Source organism: Natator depressus, chromosome 7 (assembly GCF_965152275.1).
Source record: "Natator depressus isolate rNatDep1 chromosome 7, rNatDep2.hap1, whole genome shotgun sequence".
NCBI classification, from domain to species: Eukaryota; Metazoa; Chordata; order Testudines; family Cheloniidae; genus Natator; species Natator depressus.
The window spans coordinates 119,369,083-119,389,064 of NC_134240.1; the positions used below are offsets into that span (position 1 = coordinate 119,369,083).

The 19,982-nt window shown below is 41.6% G+C and overlaps 1 protein-coding gene across 1 annotated transcript in view; it reads left to right on the top strand.

The window, feature by feature from the left end:
• Positions 1-19,982, top strand: part of PCGF6 (polycomb group ring finger 6) — a 45,796-nt gene that overhangs the window by 18,209 nt on the left and 7,605 nt on the right. Inside the window, exons 7-9 of the mRNA XM_074959427.1 lie at positions 3,537-3,564; positions 7,874-7,972; positions 16,314-16,400. Of these exons, the coding sequence (XP_074815528.1) occupies positions 3,537-3,564; positions 7,874-7,972; positions 16,314-16,400 (214 nt within the window). The remainder of the gene's footprint in view (positions 1-3,536; positions 3,565-7,873; positions 7,973-16,313; positions 16,401-19,982) is intronic.

Here is a 19,982-nt window from a genome sequence, read left to right on the forward strand (position 1 = left end):
CCTAAGCTTGATAGAAAACATTGCTATATTACACCACAAGGTGGCAGAGACAACCTGCACAGAGCGTAAAGTGACATATGGGTACATTTACATTCTTTGCAGCTCAGCTAGTACGTTGACAAATCTTCACCTTTCTGGATATATAAATACGTAATTGGTAAGTTGCAACTTCTTAAAAACTGAAATATTGTTTTAGCACAAAATGTCCTTTAAAGGCAACACATCAATGCTACAATTTTTTTGAAGGAAAGATATGCTTTTGAGAACATTAATAATGGTTAATGACTATATAGACAGCTTCTTGACACTGTCCTTAACTATAAAATAATTTGCAGTTTGGGTTGATTTGAGAAAAGTAAATCTATTTAAATTAGCCCTTGTTTAAGATGATGCCATTAATTTTTTCTTTGATTCTCAGCAGATGCATTTTTCTTTTATCAGTACAAAAGGACTTTTGTCAGGCAATTTAGATCCCAAATCTAGGGTGTGTGTGTGTGTGTGTGTGTGTGTGTGTGTGTGTGTGGCTTGATTGAATTTGTTTTTCCGCTGGTTTGATTTTGAAGCTTCCCTTTAAGTGTTTGCAACTCAAACATTACAGTTTTATGCAAAAGTTCAGTACACAATGTGAAACTGACTAGTTTGGTTTCATTGACTATACTGAGTGAAGTACAAAAAGTAAGTAAATAGCAAGTAAGTAAAAGTGAAAAGAGTGAAGACCTAAACTAAAACAGCCACAACAAAAACATTCTTTTGGGTGCAGTAATCTAAGGAGCCAGTAAGAAAAGTAACAGCAGTAACAAGGGGCTTTTATTTTTTAGGTGACTGTCATTTTGTTTTAACCTTTGCTCTTAGGCAGATGTTTAAGAATTGCAGATGTCATAAAAAATGCTCTGCTTTCCTCTTCAAAACTTAAAATCAGAAATAACTTGCCCAGGAAATGGAGGGCGAGATTATGAAGTCTCAGCGACTAAAGAAAACTTTAAAAGGGTTGGGTCAACAAGCCGGAGTTTTTTTACATTAAAAATTTGCTCCCAAATTACTTGTATCATGTGCTCATGAAATGGTTAAATATTTTCTGCAGCACTGGAAATGGATCAGAGAGAGCCACTCCTGGAACGGAAATGCTTATCACTATCTTTTTTTTATTTCCCCTTCTGATAACATTATTCTTCAGTCCCTTTTAAAATCTTTCTGACCATACTCTCCTGTCCAATCTCAGACACACATACAGATAATGAATAAAATGAGGCATTCTGAAAGATAAAATTCTAGCCTGCGTGATTCTGTCCCTACACCTAGGAAAAGGCAGCTAATCTTTTAAAATACATTTCAGTAGCTGATTGTAATGCTGGTTTTATGCAACTCTCTATCTCGTGGTAGGCACATACTGGAGATGGTGATATCTAAATATAGCAATCTAAAGCTTCACGCTAACACTTGGTCCATGTAGGCATTGCAAAGACATTTTTCTCTGTTACGTGTATGTGGTCCGTAGCAATTATAGTCAAGAAACATTAAATGGGCAGTGCTTGATTCTGCTTCTTCCAATACAAACTAAGTGCTGCATTATTTCTCACACACATCGTTAGCTGACACACAAATAATGACACCTGAAGAAGTGGGCATTGTTCATGCTGAAAGCCATCCTTTTTAGAGACTTTGTAGTAGGTAAACTCTGTTAGCTTGTTTTTCCTGTGTTGAACTGTTAGCTGGAATTCTTCTCTGCCCCACCCTCACCACCTTAAAATGTACAGTATTTGCTGTTTTTCAGGCATAATCTCTGGACCAGATGACCAACTGGTGTGTTAACCAGTGTATCTCCATTGAAGCCAGTGTAGCTCTTGATTTACACTAGCTGCAAATTTGGCTCTCTGTTTTTTTTTGTTGGGGGAGAGGGGGTTGGCCAATTCCTTTTTGCTTTCATTTGAAGCATTTGGTATTCTCCTTCTTTCCTAGATAGTGTCTGCACTAATCAACATATATGTACTACTCCTGGGGAATTCTGCGCCACTGCGCATGTGCAGAATTAATGTCCCCTGCAGATTTTTTTCTCTGCAGAATATAGATTCTTCTGGAGAGGCGCAGTAGCTACACCTTTTGCCCACCAGGGGCTGCTGTGGCACCAGAGGAGAGGGCAGCCAACCAGCAGCGAAGGCTGCATTTCTCACAGTGGGGCTAGATGAGGAGGCACAGGACGGACAGAGAGGGGCATACGGGGCTTCTGGGGGGGGTCACAAATTGGGGTTCAGAAGGGCTAGTGGGGGGACAGACAGGGGCATGAGTTAGGAGCTAGTGGGGTAACTCCATTGAGCCAGGGGCTGAATGGGTGGGGGGGTTGCAGGGCCACATGGGGACGGGGGGTGGAGTGGATGCAGAAGGAACACATGGGGACAGGGGCGGATGTGCCTGACTGAATGGGAGAGACTAAGGTTCTGCCAGGGTCTGCATGGGGGAGGTTCCCCAACTCCCTAACAATCCCTCCCCCACCAAAAACAACTGTTCCATACTTCTCCCGCCCACACCTAGGTTCACTGCCAGGCTCCTTTACAGCAATTACTTCCCTCTCCCTCAGCTCCTCTGTTACCCTTGACTCCCTCAAGCCTTTGCACTGCTTTTGAGGGATGCAGGAAATATGTTTCTGTATTGTAGTTTAAATGAATTATTACTCAAAGTTCTGTATTAATATGCCTAGTAAGGAATATATTTGTCAAAAAAATATCCTGAATTTTTTTTTTGTCTGTATTGTTACAGACATACTTGCTGACAGGTATTTTGAAATAAATTACCATAATAAATGAAACTGGCATGGTTATATTGTGTTATTTTGACAAATAAAATATTTTAAAATATTTTAAAATATTGTGCACAGAATTTTAAAATATTGTGCACAGAATTTTTAATATTTTGGCACTGCATTTTTTATTTTTTGGCGCAGAATTCCCCTAGGAGTAATGTACTGTGAAAGGTCTATGTTTAGCCCCAGGGATCTCTACAACGGTGTGAGATGCTCTGTCAGTATTATTGAGCACTGTCTATTAGCAGCTTAGATACCAGTAATAAGCACAGTATAAATACCTAGACAGCAATGTTTGTAACCTTTGGAAGACGTTTTTATTTTTCTAGTTATCCATGCTATATTTTGTTCCAGACCACTCCTAAGAAAGTTAATGTTATATCTGATAGTTTACACTATATATGAGATTTGAGTGTGTTATTCTGGCTTATTTATTTTGTTTTCACTTCAGAGTGGCAGATTTAAATATGAAAAAGCCATAAAGGGTTTATTTTACAGGAATGCAATAGAGGACAAAAAGGAACAACTATATAAATGCAGTCTATTTGTATTTCATTTATTATTATGAATTCAATTAAAAGGAAATACCTTGGGTTTTTGGTTTATTTTTTTTTAAGGGTATTTAATGCACCAAAACTGTATGGTATGATTGTGGCTTATTGATTATAGTAACTTGAGGTTGCTAATAACCATGTCGCTTAGAGATATTATTGATTATGTTAACTTTTCTCTTGTCTTTCAGAGCTAATGAAGGCGCAGGGAATTTTAAGGTGTGGATGTGACTTGAATTTATTTTCCTATACATTTCACTTGGGAAATTTGTATAACTTTAATCTAATTTAATTTAGCTCATCCGGGTTTGCTTTGCACTAGAAGTACACCTGGACACACAATCTGGAGTTTACCCAGTGGAGTATAAAGTGATATTGGGCTACATTGTACTTTAAAATCCATCATAATGCATAATGTCACAGGGTGTGGCAAGAAGAGAGACTACAAAGGCAGGAAAATAATATTTTAGTATGGGAGAACGGAACATAATAAAACTGACTAGTCTCGCTTGTTGCTTCAGGCTCTGTCTCTGGGGGATGAGTGCCCTTATTGTACCTTTATTTGGAATTCTGCCCAAGGGAGTAGTCGTGCCCAAAGTGTTGCCGTTTGTTTTGTTTTTGTTTTTAAATCTCTGATTTGTTCTGGAAGATGTAGTTTATAATGTGTGTTTGTGTACTTATCAACCAAGAGGTAGTAGTCTTGAGTTCTAATGTATAACCGCAGGAGGAAGATGGAAGGCACAAAGAAATACTTGTGCCTATTTGCTAGGCAGCTAAATAGACTTCCCTGGTCAATTCACTCTCACCTTGATCTCTCTGTTAAAGACATTCATCTCTTCTCTGAATAGTGGTTACTGAACTGGAAAAGAAATACAGCTCCACGGTATTGTAATGTAGAGTCAACTAACACTTGTTCCTACTGTGCCAAATCAGTGTTGTCTCACAGTGTGAAACTGCCCATCTCTTGCTGCCTTCTCCATAATTTGACAGGCTGTAATTAAGGATGTGCAAAGTGTATCATTTCAGTATGTGAATAAATACCTTGGAAACAGGCTCTATTCAAGCCAAGCAATAGATAGAACTTTAAATTATGTAGTCACATATTACATTTTATCTTTTATGACAGCAGGATATTAGGAATAAAAGGCTATGGAACAGCACAGAGTAGCAGATTGTAAAAGAGAAACTAAACATGGGTACGTTTAGCATGGAGATATGCAACCTTAATATTTAAGAATGGGAGCAAACAGCATTTTACTAACATATTACATATAATTTGTCTTACTTCTTTCCCATCCTTTCTCCTTTGCCTCATCTTTATTTTTAGCTGGGTTGATACCTGCCCAGACTGCAGGCACAAATCTGAAAAGGTGCAACTCGGGTGCAACTACTCACCTTTGTTATGATTTATTAATCATTATTGTAGAGCTTAATAGCCAACTGAGAACAGGGCCCCACTGTACTGGGCACTCTACCAACACTGAAATGAGATTGTCCCTGTCCCAAAGGGCTTAGCTGAGCCTACAACTGAATTGTGAATGTAGATTTTGTGAATGAGAAAGTAATCTGCAGAGGGGAGGCTGCCTTCCTGAAAATATCTCCAGCCAAGTTGCTTTCTCTACATTGTTCTCTGCCCCTCCGGTGGTTTTTCTCCTCCTTTTTTGTCTCCTGCATTGTTTCTTTGTTTCTGCCCCTTACCTCTGTTTCACCCTCATTCTCTTTGCCTTGGATTGATCCCATTTCCCCATCAATTCTTTGCTCAGCTTTCTGGATTTGAAGAGGTGTACATGGTTTCACGGTAGATGTAACGTTAGCTTACAAATTGAGTTTTAAAGCAATTCAGCCATTTTACTGGCACAGGAAAAAATCTCCAGTACTGAAAAATGTCCATATCAGATGCATATTTGTTCCCAGTAATAAAAACATTTGTAACGGGCAATAAAAAGTCTAAAACATCAGAGGGAAATAAAAACATTTACTGAGGCTGATGTGTATGCACAGTGACTGCCTTCCACAAGGAGTTTTCCTTCATTTTTATACTATGTTTCTAAGCTATGCAGATGGCACCTCTTAGTTCATATAATGGCTTCAGAGGAAGCTGCTCAGATGTAGGCACTGAATACAGATTAACACCCACTAGAGTTAAATGCATTTTATATTATTAATACATATCAACAACATACATTACTTAGGTATTCAGAGATTATGCAAACCTCAGCTACGTCTGTCACTCAGCCTCCTGATGTGTAGTTTCAGAGCCACATGGTATGTCAGTGTCATGATTTTTCCCTTTGGGGACAGTAGAGTTTGTATTTCTTTAGTGCTGAAATTGGTGGGTGGGGAAGAGAATTAGGAGTCAAATCAAATTTGACCTAAAGGTTAGGCTTCATAAAACAGTATCTTACAACACCTGAATGCAATTGAAATGTTTCCATAAGATGATGATTGTTTTTTTAAATTCCAGTAGAAAGTCTAGTTACAAATATTCTCCTGCAGTGTTTGCAACCCAACCATTGTACTGGCCCATGAGAACTTGTCTGAGCTGAGAGAAACTGCAAAAATAAATTGCATAGACAGAAATAGGTTTTGTTTTTTAAAACACTTTCTATTTTAATAATCTAAGACAGGGTCTGTGACATAGGTAAGGAAATTGATTTTTTTTGTGAGCTGATCCAACCCCTTTTTAAGCCATAAATACAGGCTTCCAGTAACAGTCTGACTGAAACTCAGCTTTAACTCAGAAGTCTTCTACAAACACTGAGTTCCAGGTTCTGCCAGCTTTTATTCACCATGTACTGTATTCCACAAGTAGTCCCATTAGTTCCAATTGGACTGTTAACAGACTGATACTAACATGGATGAAGGTGGCAGAACTGGGCCCTGAATGATCTCAAAGAATCACCTTTAACTCCCTTGAATGCCTTTACTGGCTGTTTTTCTACATCACTTTCCACTTCCTTGCTATGTCATTAATAAGCCCCCATTTACTTCTCTGCTTTCATTTCCTCCTCTTTTTTTCCCTCTTATGCTCTTATTTCTTTCCCCACACTACCTCCTTTCTCACTCTTGGCCTCATGCTTTTCTGCTTCTTCCAGCCAAGCTAAATCTCCAAGTTCAAATCCCTCCTTCAGACCCGTTTCTTGTGAAACCTCTCTACCCGGATTCCCTATCAGCATTGTCCCCTGATCACCTTCCTTCTGCATAATTCTCCTGTGTATCTGAATTAGATTGTGAGATCCACTGGGCAGGGGACTTTTTTTTTTAATGTGTTTTGTGTGTTCTATAAACAATGCTCTGATTCGTGCTGTACACAAAGCTACAGTAGGGTCAGCAAAGTAGTTCTGACTCTGTTTCTGACTTCTATGCATTGTTGTTTGAACATGATAGCTGTATTATTACAGGTGGAATAAATATTTGTGTCTGTGACTTAAATCAGAGTAGTTTGGCCTTTCGTGTTCATTGTACTCTTTGTATTTGCGATATGGCTTGGCTAGTAAATCACAGCTGTCCATAATTTAATGTAAAAAATCCAATTAATTAGGACAAAGGGAACTCCATCTATCACGTTGAGTGCTGCAGCCTGTTCTGTCTTTGTGCCTCTTCTTTGTATCCACCCAAATCATCAGGCAGCTGTTTCGCAGTTTATCTGTGAAAAAAATCCTTTTAAAAAAAAAATCTTCAAGAATGGCATAATAAATGTCATGTTACATTCCTCACCATGGAAATACTTGGAAACGACAGTAAAAGCCTCCCATCCAGTCTAGCCATTGTATTCACCACTGTGACACATTGAGTTGAAAATGATTCTGGGATTCGGATAGTGCTAATCTAGCCCCAGCAGAACTGAAACATCACTTATAAGAGGCTAAAAAAAAAAAGAAAATTACGCTGTGTGAGCTGGGAAATACCAGAAATTTTCTTAGTGTAGCTCTGAAGTGTGGCCTGAGCTCATAGGCCTGACCCCCATTTTATAAAACTTCTGTTTGTGCCTGTGGCAGGCAACTCCTTTGCTCACAGATGAAAAGAGGTATTTACCATACTTCATGAGAGCAATTTAATGTCTGTGCTGTAGTAAATTATGTACAGCATCTGTGCTGCCTGGTAGTTAAAATTGGCACGCAAACTTGGAACTCCGTCCTGCTCTTGTTGACGTCAGTGCAGGTTTTTGCCATAGATTTAGATAGATTCCCAGGGTCCAATCCTGCTCCTGTTTATTATTTTGTATATAGTGCCTTTCATCCCAAAGTGATCTAGAAACAGGACAGAGAGGAACTCAGTCAGAGGTTAGGGGTTTGTTAATGGAGTGGATGGGTGAGGTTCTGTGGCCTGCGATGTGCAGGAGGTCAGACTACGTGATCATGACTGTCTCTTCTGGCCTTAAGGTCTGAGTCTAATTCAACTATCTTCAGCTGTAGTGTGTGGGGCCATTGAGCAGGGGTTAGGCTTGGGCTGGAGGAATCCTCTGTAGAGAACCATGGGTGGGAGCACTCAGCATGTTTAAGTTGCTTACCGTCTGCTCTTTCTGCAGCCATTGGAAAAGAAGTTTGTGCGAGTTTCAGGAGAAGCAACCATCGGACACGTGGAAAAATTCCTGCGAAGAAAAATGGATCTTGACCCAGCTTGTCAGGTAGGTTACAAGAGAGGCATTCAGCCCACCTTAGGGTCAAGACTTTTTTTCTTAATATTTCAAGTGAGTGATGTATTCCATGGCTGCTGGTTCATCCTGATCATTGCAGTACGTGTCCAGCAAACAAGGCTGGCACGTAGGATATGTCTACACTGCATCTGGAAGTGAGCCTCCTAGCCTGGGTCGACAGTCTTTTGTTAGCGGGGCTCTCGCTAGCATGCTAAAATAGCTTTGTAGATGTTGCAGCTCGGAGCTTGGGCTGTCAAGCCTGCGCAACATCAAAGCAATGTCAATAGAGCTGTTTGTTAGCATGCTAGTGCAAGCCCAACTAATGCAAATCTGTCAACCCAGGCTGAGAGACTTGCTGTCAGATACAGTGTAGACCAGTGGTCACCAAACCTGGGGACTCTCCCAGTCGACTGCGATCTCCGGCCACGGCGGTACAGCAGGGCTGCCTGCTGCTAAGGCAGGCTCCCTGCCTTTCGTGGCCCCATGCTGTTCCCAGAAGCGGCCAGCACAGCCAGGGTGGGGGCGGGAGGGCAGGGGTCACTCGCACTGCTACTGCCTGCAAGCGCCACCCCCACAGCTCCCATTGGCCGGGACGGGGAACTGTGGCCAATGGGAGCTTTGGGGGTGGTGTCTGCAGACAGGGGCAGCTCACAGAGCCATGTGTCCCCACTCCCAGCCCTCCAGGGGCTGCAGGGGCATGTAGGCCCCTTCCGGGAGTGGTGTGGGGCCCCAGCAGGCAGGGAGCCTGCCTTAGCTTCGCTGTGGTGCCAACTGAGGTAAGTGTCGCCTGGCAGGAGGCTGTACCCCAGCCCTGACCCCCTTCCAGAGCTAGCACCCCATACCCACTCGTGCATCCAAAAATCCTCCTGCATCCCAAGCCCTGCCCCAGCCCTCAGCCCCCTCCCAGAGCCAGCAACACCCCATACCCCCTTCTGCATCCCAACCCCCTGCCCCAGCCCTGAGCCCCCTTTCAGAGCCAGCACCCCGTACCCCCCTGCACCCTAATCCCCTGCCGCAGCCCTGACCCCCCTCCCAAAGCCAGCACTCCCTCCTGTACCCCAACACTCTGCCCCAGCCCGGAGCCCCCTCCTGCACCCAAATACCCTCCCAGAGCTTGCACCCCTCACCCCCTCTTGCATCCCAACCCCCTGCCCCAGGCTCAGCCCAGAGCCTCCTCCCATGCTGCGAACCCCTCAGCCCCAGCCCAGAGCCCACACCCCCTCCCAAACCCCTGCCCCAGCCCAGTGAAAGTGAGTGAGGGTGGGGGAGAGCAAGTGATGGAGAGAGGGGGGCATGGAGTGAGTGGGGCGGGGCTTTGGGGAAGAAGCGGGGCCTCAGGGAAGGGGCAGGGTATATCCTGGTTGCCCTTAAATTCAAAAAGTGATCTTGGGTGTAAAAAGTTTGGAGACCACTGATGTAGACATACCCTTAGAGGCCAGAGGCAGAGCCATAGTATTCATCTAATCCAGTAAGCAAACTCCTAAAAGCTGAGATTCAGTGTGTGTACCAGGGGATCATGCAAGATTTAACTGTCCCCACTCAGTGGCAGCTTTTTTTAAATTTTCTGATAATATTCCCTGTATATCACTTTAATTGTACATGGGGCTTGACAGTAGGTGGAGTACGTTCAATAAAAGCCCAACGGCATTGCAAACAAAAGGCACAGAGGGAAGTAGAAGGGAGCGTGGGAGGATATGAGAGCAGAGATATAGGCAGGAGTTGGATTTAGGTGAACACAATAAGGCTGAACTGAATGTTGAAGGAGGTTCAAGAAGATTAGAGGGTGGTGGGGGAAGATGGAGATTTTGGAGGGGTGGGGTGGAATAAAAAGGTGTGTGTGCGTGTGTAAAATAGAGGAACACTCAAATGTTGTGCACAGGGATTTAAACTCCCGGTTCTCATTGAAATCAATGAGACTCATGCAGCTAAAACCCCATGCCACTTTTAGGAAATGACTCCAACTACTGTTCAGCTGAGAAAGCCGCGGGAGTTACATAATGCATAAATGATCCATCCAGCTGCTGACAGGTAACTGGAAAATCCAGCTGCTGCTGATGAGAATAGGCAAATAGCAGAAATAAAGTTATGGTCTTGGAGTTCTGTTTGTTTGTCTCATACACCTATTTTTTCCCTTTTTTAAGGCAATAAAGCGTGACTGTGTGTTTTTTCCAGCATTGAGTCTTTATTCATGCTGCTTGCTGTCCCATGGTGACAGTGCAAATTGGATATAAATTATTCATCCTGTAGAAACAACCTAGTTACATTTACTGGTTTCCTCTCAGTAAGAATGTATGTAGCTTCCCATTGTAGATAGTGCTGTTGGGAATCCTAAGTAAATAACATTTTTCTTAGATGTGAAGTTAGAGAGAAGCCAACATTCAATTCAGACATGGATGGTGCTTTTTTTAAAAAAAAAAAAAAAAGGTATCATATTTGGATCCTAATATTCTGAAGTTCTGGGCACCCACAACTCCAATGGAAGATGCAGGTGCTCAGCTTTGAAAATCAGGCCGATGCCGTTTTACAGACTTGCTTCTAATTCTGCCAATCTAAAATTCTTCTTGTAGAGTTTAATATGTTATTTTTCCACTTCCTGTCTCCCAAACTGTGTTCTAACTGTGTTATCCATTGTAAAATAGATGCCCCAGAGTTAGTTGAATTTCCCTAGTGAATACGCTGATTTCTGTATGGAGTGTTAGCTAACTGTTTATCAACGGGACTCCTACAGCCACTGTGCAATAACTAAAGCACTTGAAAGGGCTGACAAAAAACATCTTTGTATGGCGTGCCACAGAGTCTGATAGCTGTGTGAGCTATTTGAGTGCCTAACACTTGTTTGTTTGTCTGTATGCCTGCTGCTGTAGCATTAACTGATTGCTTTGGGATATCTAGGGTTCTGTCACCTTGTTGTCTGAGAACAGGTATCAAACACAGCTTCCCACTTCAACTGTGGTGGGTCAGTAGAGATGAACGCTTATTTCTAATGAAGTGTGCTCAGCACTCATTATAATGGTCTGAAATGAGTTAGAATGGCCAAACTCTCTTGAAATATGAGTTGAACTGGGTTGGCCCTGTTCACACGGACAGGACAACAGAGTTCAACATCATTTGAAGCATGGCATTACAGGGAGCTGATTTTGTGACCCATTCTCAGACAGTGCTAAAATTGTGTGCGCATGTGTGCCTAAGTGTGAAAGATACTCTGTGAAACTAGATTCTATCCTTGGTCATCCACCTTTAGTAATGTAGCTGAGTAAACAACTTCCCCATCCTGCGATCAGGAGCAAGAGGGATGCGTGCATTCTGTTCTCCTGTAAGGAAACCAGAGACTTAATGTTTTATGCAGCCAACTGTCATACTAGACTTTAGAAAGGGGGAATTAATAATAAAAATAAACAATGAGGAAGACAATCAAAGACCTTCAAATCAGAAGTGAGGAAATAAAAAATCCTTAACTCAGCATGGACGTTACGAAGCATTCTATAGTACAGCCACTGAAAATGGCTATACCCCTAAACAGAAAGGGAAGCCAATATAGTTAAATGGTAAGGCTCAAGCAGTTGTTTGAGTCAAACACGTATCCTTTAGAAAATGGAAATGCAGCCCACATGAAGCCAACAGAAAGAAGCACAAACTATGGTAGGTGAAATGAAAGATAGAAATCAGGAGGGCTGCAAGGGACTCTGACGAGTGAATGAAATTAAAACAAACATTCAGTTATGGTGAATGTTGTGACCAAATTCAGTACCTAATGTGCAACTCCTCTCAAGTAAGCTGCTAAATGGTTATCAGATGGTAAGTACTTTTGGATATTACCCACCTGCGTCATCTTTGAACCAACAACCAAGAGGTGAAAGGTTCTGTATTCCATTTCCAATCTCCCAAATAGCTGACTAACCTTGACGCTGTTTGACCAGATTTGTGCATTGGCGGATTATTTGCTATCTTTGACCTTCATCCAATGACATCCTATCTGACTGGGGGGACCTGAGGTTAATGGAATTGTTCAAATGATAAAGCACCTTTTTAGGACATGTGAAGAAACAGACAGAAATCTAAAGGGCAATTTTGAATAAAAAATCCCACCTGGAGTCTCTGAGGGAGGATTTCAGATTATTTGCTGAGCTTTTGTATTTAAGTTTGCTTATGGATTTTAGTTCAAATTCCCTAGTCATCTGAAAGGTTAAGACTTTATTTTTATCCCTCAGCCCGTTCGACTTTTATTGATGCTTTGTTTTGACCTTAGTGCCTTGGGAAATGGCTAGGTTTGTCTGTCAGCACACATACATTTCTAATTACAAGGTTCCTCTTGAATATTCAGCTTTATCTAATTGGAGCTTGTTTTTCCACGGAAGTTTGAATAATTTTCTCAGAGGCTTTAATGTATACTGGCAATTCCAACCATACTACTTTTCAGAGACTTTGTTTCTAGATTAGGCTGAATATGTAAAGCACTGAGTTATCTTAGGTATTTATCTAAGGTAAATTGTCTTGGTATCAAATATAGGTGTGTGTAATTTTGCTTTTCCTAACAATGGAGTGGGAATCTGAGCCCCTCGTTATTTTACAAGTAGTTACTGTTATATGCTATTTCCAGTGGGATCATCCAATGGCAGCATTATCCATTCTTGACAAAGGTGATGGAACAAATCCCCTGATACCAAAGAGGAAACCAGCAGCTCAGCTGCTTTGAGTGTGCAAATGTGGTTTATGGGGTAGAAATGTTCCATAATCAGATATGTTTTTCTGAACGCATGCATGTACATATGTCCCTTTGGGGAGTAATTGGAAGTCTGTGCACATACGGTGTATCTGCTGATGCAGTCTCTCTGTAATTATGCCAGCCTTAGTCCCAGAGATGGTTTTATCAGGTGCATAGTAAGATCATAACGACAACAGTTGAAAGGAAATGGAAGGCTTTTAGTCAACTATTTGAATAATCAAATCCACATATCACTATTGCCCTGATCTTGCAATCAAATCCACACCTCCTAGCCATCCACACATCAAAAGCTAAACCTTTGGTGCTTTTTATTTTGCTTTCATCTTATCTCCTGGATAACTGTACTTACACAGAACCACTCAGTTGAGTTCTAACACTAATTGGACTAAATTCATCCCTGGTATGACAACATCAATTTTGGGGCGTTGTATAATAATCTCTCAAATTATTTGTCTTCATCTTAAACAATAGGCATTAGTTTGTATTTGTCAGTCATTGTGACTTTCGAAAAAGTAGCTTTTGCATGCAATAAATATGCCATCTAATGAAAATAAATGGTATAATAGGCTGCTTTTGTTAACTCTGCTTTAGCGTGAGTGATTATTAAGGTTATTCAGCAGTAACACCTCAATCTTTCCTTTTCATCAAAAGGTCAAACTAATTAAAGTCACTGCTTTCTCAGTAGCTTAGTACTAATTGGCTCCAATTTTACCAGTTAGTCAAGTCTGAAGCAGATTTATAGCACTTGTGTTAATGGTAGCTCTTTTTTACATCTATAATATATTAATTTCCTTATGGCACAAAGACTTCTGTGGGACACCAGGTTACAGTAGATTTGCACCTATACTGCACATGCTTATGGAACAAGATTTTGGGAATAAATTGTGTTGGCTTTTTTCCATTCTGCACTTCTGTACCTTTTATTCTTGCACAAGTGGAATGAATACTAGGGCAGCAATTAGCAGGGAGAACTTTGGGGCCTCATGCTGAAATGGTGGAATTAGGCATTTGGTATTCAGAGCACTCCAAGGAGGTGTATGTGAAAACTGCTTTGCAATAATTAATTAAAAGCCACTGATTCATCAGTGATTATCATCTGAATCTGCAGCAGCAGGGTCAACATCAGGGTGTTCCCAGATGGTGTGGTATTTCCAAACAAATGGTCATTTTCACTTATTTTAAAATTGCCAAGAATTACCATCATGTCAATTTATGTCCTTTAAGGGAACAAATTGCTATATTTTTCTATTATATAAAGGCCAACATTTTCAACTATCTACTTATGTGGGTTTCTCCCCTCCACCCCAGTTGAGATTTAGTTGGGGATTGGTCCTGCTTTGAGCAGGGGGTTGGACTAGATGACCTCCTGAGGTCCCTTCCAACCCTGATATTCTATGATTCTATGAAGATGCAGCTAGTCCTGCTTTAGGTCTTGATCTGCTTCTATTGAAAGCCATGGCAAGATTCCCATTGACTTTAGTGAGAGCAGGATTGGGCTCTCAATGCCTTACCCAGTTTAAAAAAGAGAGTTAGAATTTAGGGCAGTAATCCAAGAGCAGTTACCAGTGCACGTCACAAGAAAAAATGGCAAAGAATAGGTTTGCCTCTCTTCTGGACTAATAGTATGCTATTCATAGTTAATTTGGGAAAGGAGGAGGAATAATTGTGCAGAAACAGACTATAAATAGAAAAATAAGTGATTATTTGGAGTCAGTGTTTGATCTCTTTAATGTCTCAATGAGATGTGGGTAATTTTAAAAAAAATCCTAGATTAGTATCAGAATCAATAATTTATCAAGATTATTTTAATGTCCAGATTAATTTTTGCCCACTGGGTTCCTTCTAGGCATTAAAAGCAGAAGTAATACTTAGTGGTTTACAAGTTCAAAGTACTTTACAACCTCTACTTAAAACTCTCAACCCCTTGTGAGTTGAGCAAAGTATTTGTAATTATCCCAATTTTAGAGATGAGGGAATGGTGGCACCTAAAGAGGTTAAGACACTTGGCCATCCATTTGCTATTGGACCTGGGGCATGCAGGGCCCAAAACTCATGAGTTCCTGGATCCCAGAGCCATGCTCAGCCCATTAGAGAGGGGCACAATTCTTTGTTTTTGGTTTAGTTCTTGATCTTTGATCACTGGTGCGGACTTAAAAAGAAAAATAACCCAGCAAGTATGAAACAAAAATCCAGACCAGTTACATAGTTAAAGCACAAAAACACCTTAGTTTTGTCCTGCTGCAGGAGCTATATGTGCGTACAAGAGCAGATATAATGATATTACAGGACCCTCTGAGATCATTGATGTGACTAAGCTCACACTGAGAAAGCTACAGAACATCTCTCTTTGCCCAGCCTTTGTCAATTGACCACGCTATGAAATCCAGGCAGCTAATTTATAGGGGAGATTCCCCCACTCATTCCTATGTCTAAAACTTGCTGCCTGTGGGGGAATGTCGTGTCCTTGTTCCTTTTACCTGAAATGTTAATGTCCCAGTTTAAAGTATGCCCTTGTATCACCTGATAAATATGTAGTCGTTTTGTGAAAAAATAAATTCAATTGAATTGTGAAAATAAGGCAAGCTGTTCAAAATGACTCAGTTTAAAAGACCCTCTTCCTCGGCCACCCCCCATACATGGTATTTTCCAAGTGGCTGCTTTTTTGGAAAGTTGCTTAAAAGAAGTGAACACCCTGACACTGACAATGTCACGGGCTTAGCTCTGCTGCAGTAGAGGTTGCTGCCTGGAATTGCTGAGTGTGTCCTTCATTCACTTGCATTACTAAAGAATTGATCATTTTTGGAGTAGGGATTGTGTAATGTGCTTGCTGAGAGCAGCATGCCGTGAACTACCCCTCACATGTCCTGTTTGCTTCAAACCGTTTCTTCCAAAAAGGAACACTGTCTTAGGAAGCAGAAACGTTAACACGTTTTGTCCATGTTGGGTGGGGGTGGGGTATAGTATTTCCTCTGCTGCCTATGGCATGGAGAATTGACTCCTTTATTATTTGTGTTACCATAGCACATAGGAGCCCAGTCGTGGACCAGAACCTCATTGTGCTAGGTGCTGTACAAATGCAGAACAAAAAGACAGTTCTTGCCCCAGAGGGCTTACTTTTCTGGAGCTGTTGGAGGATTCTGGGAATGAAATGTTACTGGCCCCTTGTTTTTAGTACCAGTGGCCTATGTGAAATGAGTCATGGCTATCGATAGAGTTCCCAGTAAGTCCGTATCACGGCTGCCAGTAAAAAGCCCCTTTCATGCCGTTTTCACCAGGGGAGTCAAGTAGTGAATGGGATGCAGACAATAAACTACCTTCTAGAAGAGGCTCCTGGAGGTTAGAACTGAGGCCAGTTGTCAGGGCAGTATAAGGAGACTTGCCTTGCTGCTGCTCATGCCATGTCTATTTGATGAACAAAAGCTGAAAGGACGTTCGTCTCCAGGGCTGTTAATTGAACAGCTCTCGCCAGCACTAGATTCACTTTGTTAATGTAAGTACTGAGTCTCAGGTGCTCTGATACAACATTGATGAGTAAGTTCTGAAAACACAGATAGTCTTCCCTAGGCAAGAGAGAGAATGCCCTTTTGACTCTGTTATATTTGTTCACAGGTGGACATAATATGTGGTGATCACCTGCTAGAACACGACCAGACGCTGAGGGAAATCCGCCGAGCTATAGGAGACAGTGCTATGCAGGTAAGGGTGGTGGCTAGCCTGTGTTGTAAAATATGAGTTCTGAAAGGGTGCTCTGTTTAACTAAACAGCAGTGTCTGCTAGAAACACTTTCACCCATTGGTATTCTGCTCATTGAGAAATCACTACTTCATGCTGTTATGAGATCCCGTCAGGTTGAGTTTAGACAAGATACATTAGCCAGTACAGCTTTGTTTATTGTACTTGTAACTGAGCTGGACGCCATGTGTTTTGAGTTTTTGATGGTTCACGGAGTTCTGGTTATGAGCTTTGTTTCCTTTTTGTGCAATAACCACAATGAATTAAACCAAACCGTTCTCCATTAGTATTTCATTCCTCACCCCCACCCCTGGGAATCTGTAACTTGGCAAGATGTCAAAAGACAGAAGCAGCCCAAACACGACTAGCCTTGTGATTGCATGGGGGAGACAATTTGCATATAAAACCCCATAGCAAAAGATGAAGTGTAATAAATGCCAGCAGTGTGCCTGATACGTATGCTACAGCTCCTAAGGGGGGAGAGAAAATATACAGCCAGCTGTCTTGTTGATAACTTACTGACTATACTGCTGCTGGCTTGTTACAAAGTCCCATATATGGAGCACAATTAGTCTAACTGGCAATGGCCACCATTCAGTGTCAAGGGGCGCAGGGTGTTTTATAGGATTAGTAGCTATCTCTAAGGTCACAGATTTATAGAGCTGAGTTTGACAAGTGTTCAGAGTGACACAGCCTTCAGAGGCAGAGCTGGGGACCCATTTCTTACCCTGTTGATGCTAGCCTACCCACCACATCTTATTGTGTGTACTATACCAAGAAAAAAGCTCTTTTGTGCTTTGGAAATACTTCTAAGTATTTGCACTAAGTGATTGGTGTGTAATAACAAATAGTTTTAGAGATGCAGCAGTGAAATATCGTGTATCCAATGTAGTGCAGGATATTGGTGCACAACTGCATTCTGTTGTAAACTGTGCCTTAATCTAAACCCAAAATTCTGAAAAGGGTGTTTAAGGTCTACTCTGAATTGAATACACATCTCCTGTAGAAAACTGTGTTGAAGAAATATTACACTTGTCTAGCAAAAATAAAAATAAGGCAAGAAATGCAAAAGTTAAGTGTCCAGCAGCAAGTTTAATTCTGAGCAGTCACACATATAAGTTTAACTTTCCTGGGAAATCTCTGGTATGTTGGGGAACCCCCTTTAAAATGGAAGTCTAGGGGTGGGTGCTAGTTCTGAGGAGGCCCCGGCAGTGCAGCTCCTCTCCCAGAGAATCAGGGAACTGCAGGAGACCAATGGTTAGTGCAAAGGCACTGGATATCCATATGGATAGCCCTGGACCCCCAATAGATCCCGAAGATCTGTTGGGTTTGTGGGCTGCACCCCAATTTCTGCCACGAGCAGAACAAATCCCAGCCATCTTCCTGTGGCCCCTGACAGAAGAATTCAGAGAAAACGCTCAAAGTGTTACCTAGCCCAGTTTCCTAGAAAACCTCCTCCTTAAGCCAAAGTTTTTAATCTTTAGAAAGCATTCTTGAGAGGGGACTTTCAGCGAAATTGCATTGGTTTCATTTTTTGTCATGTATGGATCTGCCTGGTTGATATGTTGCTGGATGATGTCCATAAGAATCGCCATGCTGGGTCAAACCAGTGGTCCACCTAGCCCAGTATCCTGTTTTCTGACAGTGGCCAATGCCAGATGTTTCAAAGGGAATGAACAGAACAGGGCAATTGTCAAGTGATCCATCCTCTGTCATTCAGTCCCAGCATCTGGCAGTCAGAGGCCTAGGGACACCCAGATCATAGGGTTGCATCCCTGACTATCTTTGCTAATAGCCATGGATGGTCCAGTCACTACTCCAGGAGGATTGTTGACTAGAGATGCATCCTGTGACTGCAGAATCAATACATTAATTGAAGAAGTCTTCTAGAAAACCCTGCAACATTGGTGGACGAGAAAAGAAAGAAGTCTTGAGGTTTCTTAGGCACTTCATTTGGAGATCAACACCAGATTTTGCATCCTAAGTATAGCTTTATTTTGTTGCAGATCCATTAAGATGACCAAACAATTCAGACAGGTGCTGCTGCTTCCTTTTTGAGCCGATTGGAAAGATCTGTCAACAAAGCCAGTTCACAGACATACCCTGCAATCTGGCAGCAGCTCTTTAAGCTCTGTAGCATCACCTTTTCAGAAACAACTGGATTTCCCTTTTTTAACACCATCGTACCTTGCAAAACATTTTCTAGCACTTCTCTATTCCAAACTTTGCTGGCTAAGCAAATTTCCACTTTGCTGGCTAAGCAAATTAGACATCTGTTTTTTTCCCAAAAAGGCCTGAAATTTTACATGCAAGAGATTGGCTGCTACCACAACTTGCTTAGTAACTTTCACTGCTGCTTTCCTTTCATGGTCATATTTCATGGTCATATTTCCATGCAAGGATTGTGGATGATTTTTATACAGAGTTTTAGGAGATGTACCATCCTCTCCTAAGAGTCCCACCAATCCACCAGTGCCCCTAGCTCCATCCATTATGATGCAGAAATGTTGATCAAAACCACCATATTCATTTTGTCATAAACAATCACACCTGTGATAGTTCTGTGCAAAGAGAATATCTTCAGTAGCTCCATGTGTAACGTGTAGTCTTCTGAATGACTAGGAGCAGTTCACAACTTAATTCAGTATTATCACTGCTCTCTTCTAGGGCTAGAGAACAAATAGCTGCACTTCTGAATCATATTTTTCATGTGCACATTCATTCATGTCTGCAATTAATCTTGCTACCATCTGAGACAGTTACGCAATTTCAAAATTCCTCATAATCTTGTCATCAGCAAAAGCCTTCGTTGCAGTGCCCTCACTAAAAGTTTCTCCAACATAGCTAATTCTAGCAACATAGCATAAAACAACTCCAGGCTTGATTTTTTTTCTCTCCCCTGGCTACTCCTGTCCCCTCAGTTATAGTTGCAGTAACAGTAAATCCTTTTTTGGTGGTTGCACTCTCCTTTTCAATAGCTGCAATAAGTGCTCAAGACTCTGTTTGTTTGCTTTTTCTCTTCATGCAACAACTTGTACTAGTGACTGGGATCATTCTCATTATAAACTTGATAACTCCTACAAATGCAAGACACCAGGCTTTTCATTGCGTTCAGTAACTGAATAGTCAGTTTCCCAACAATCTTGGAATGCTGCATTTTGGAATATTAAGTGTAACCTAGTAGGAAAATGTATTAATAATAAGAAAATATATTTAGATTGCTTTTAACAAACCAGTTACACACCTTGTAAAACTTGAAAGTGGACAGCTGGGTTTCAGACTAACATGTTGCTTCTTTGGCAGATTAATAGAACGTGAATGTAATTTATCAATGGCTTTTAGCCAAGATAGCCAGGGATGCAAGCACCCCATGCTCTGGGTGTCCCTAAACTCTGACTGCCAGAATCTGGGACTGGCCAACAGGGGATGGATCACTTGATAAAGTGCCATGTTCTGTTAATTCCATCTGAAGCGTCTGGCACCAACCACCATTGAAGACAGGATACTGGGCTATATGTACCATTGGCCTGACCCAGTATGGCTATT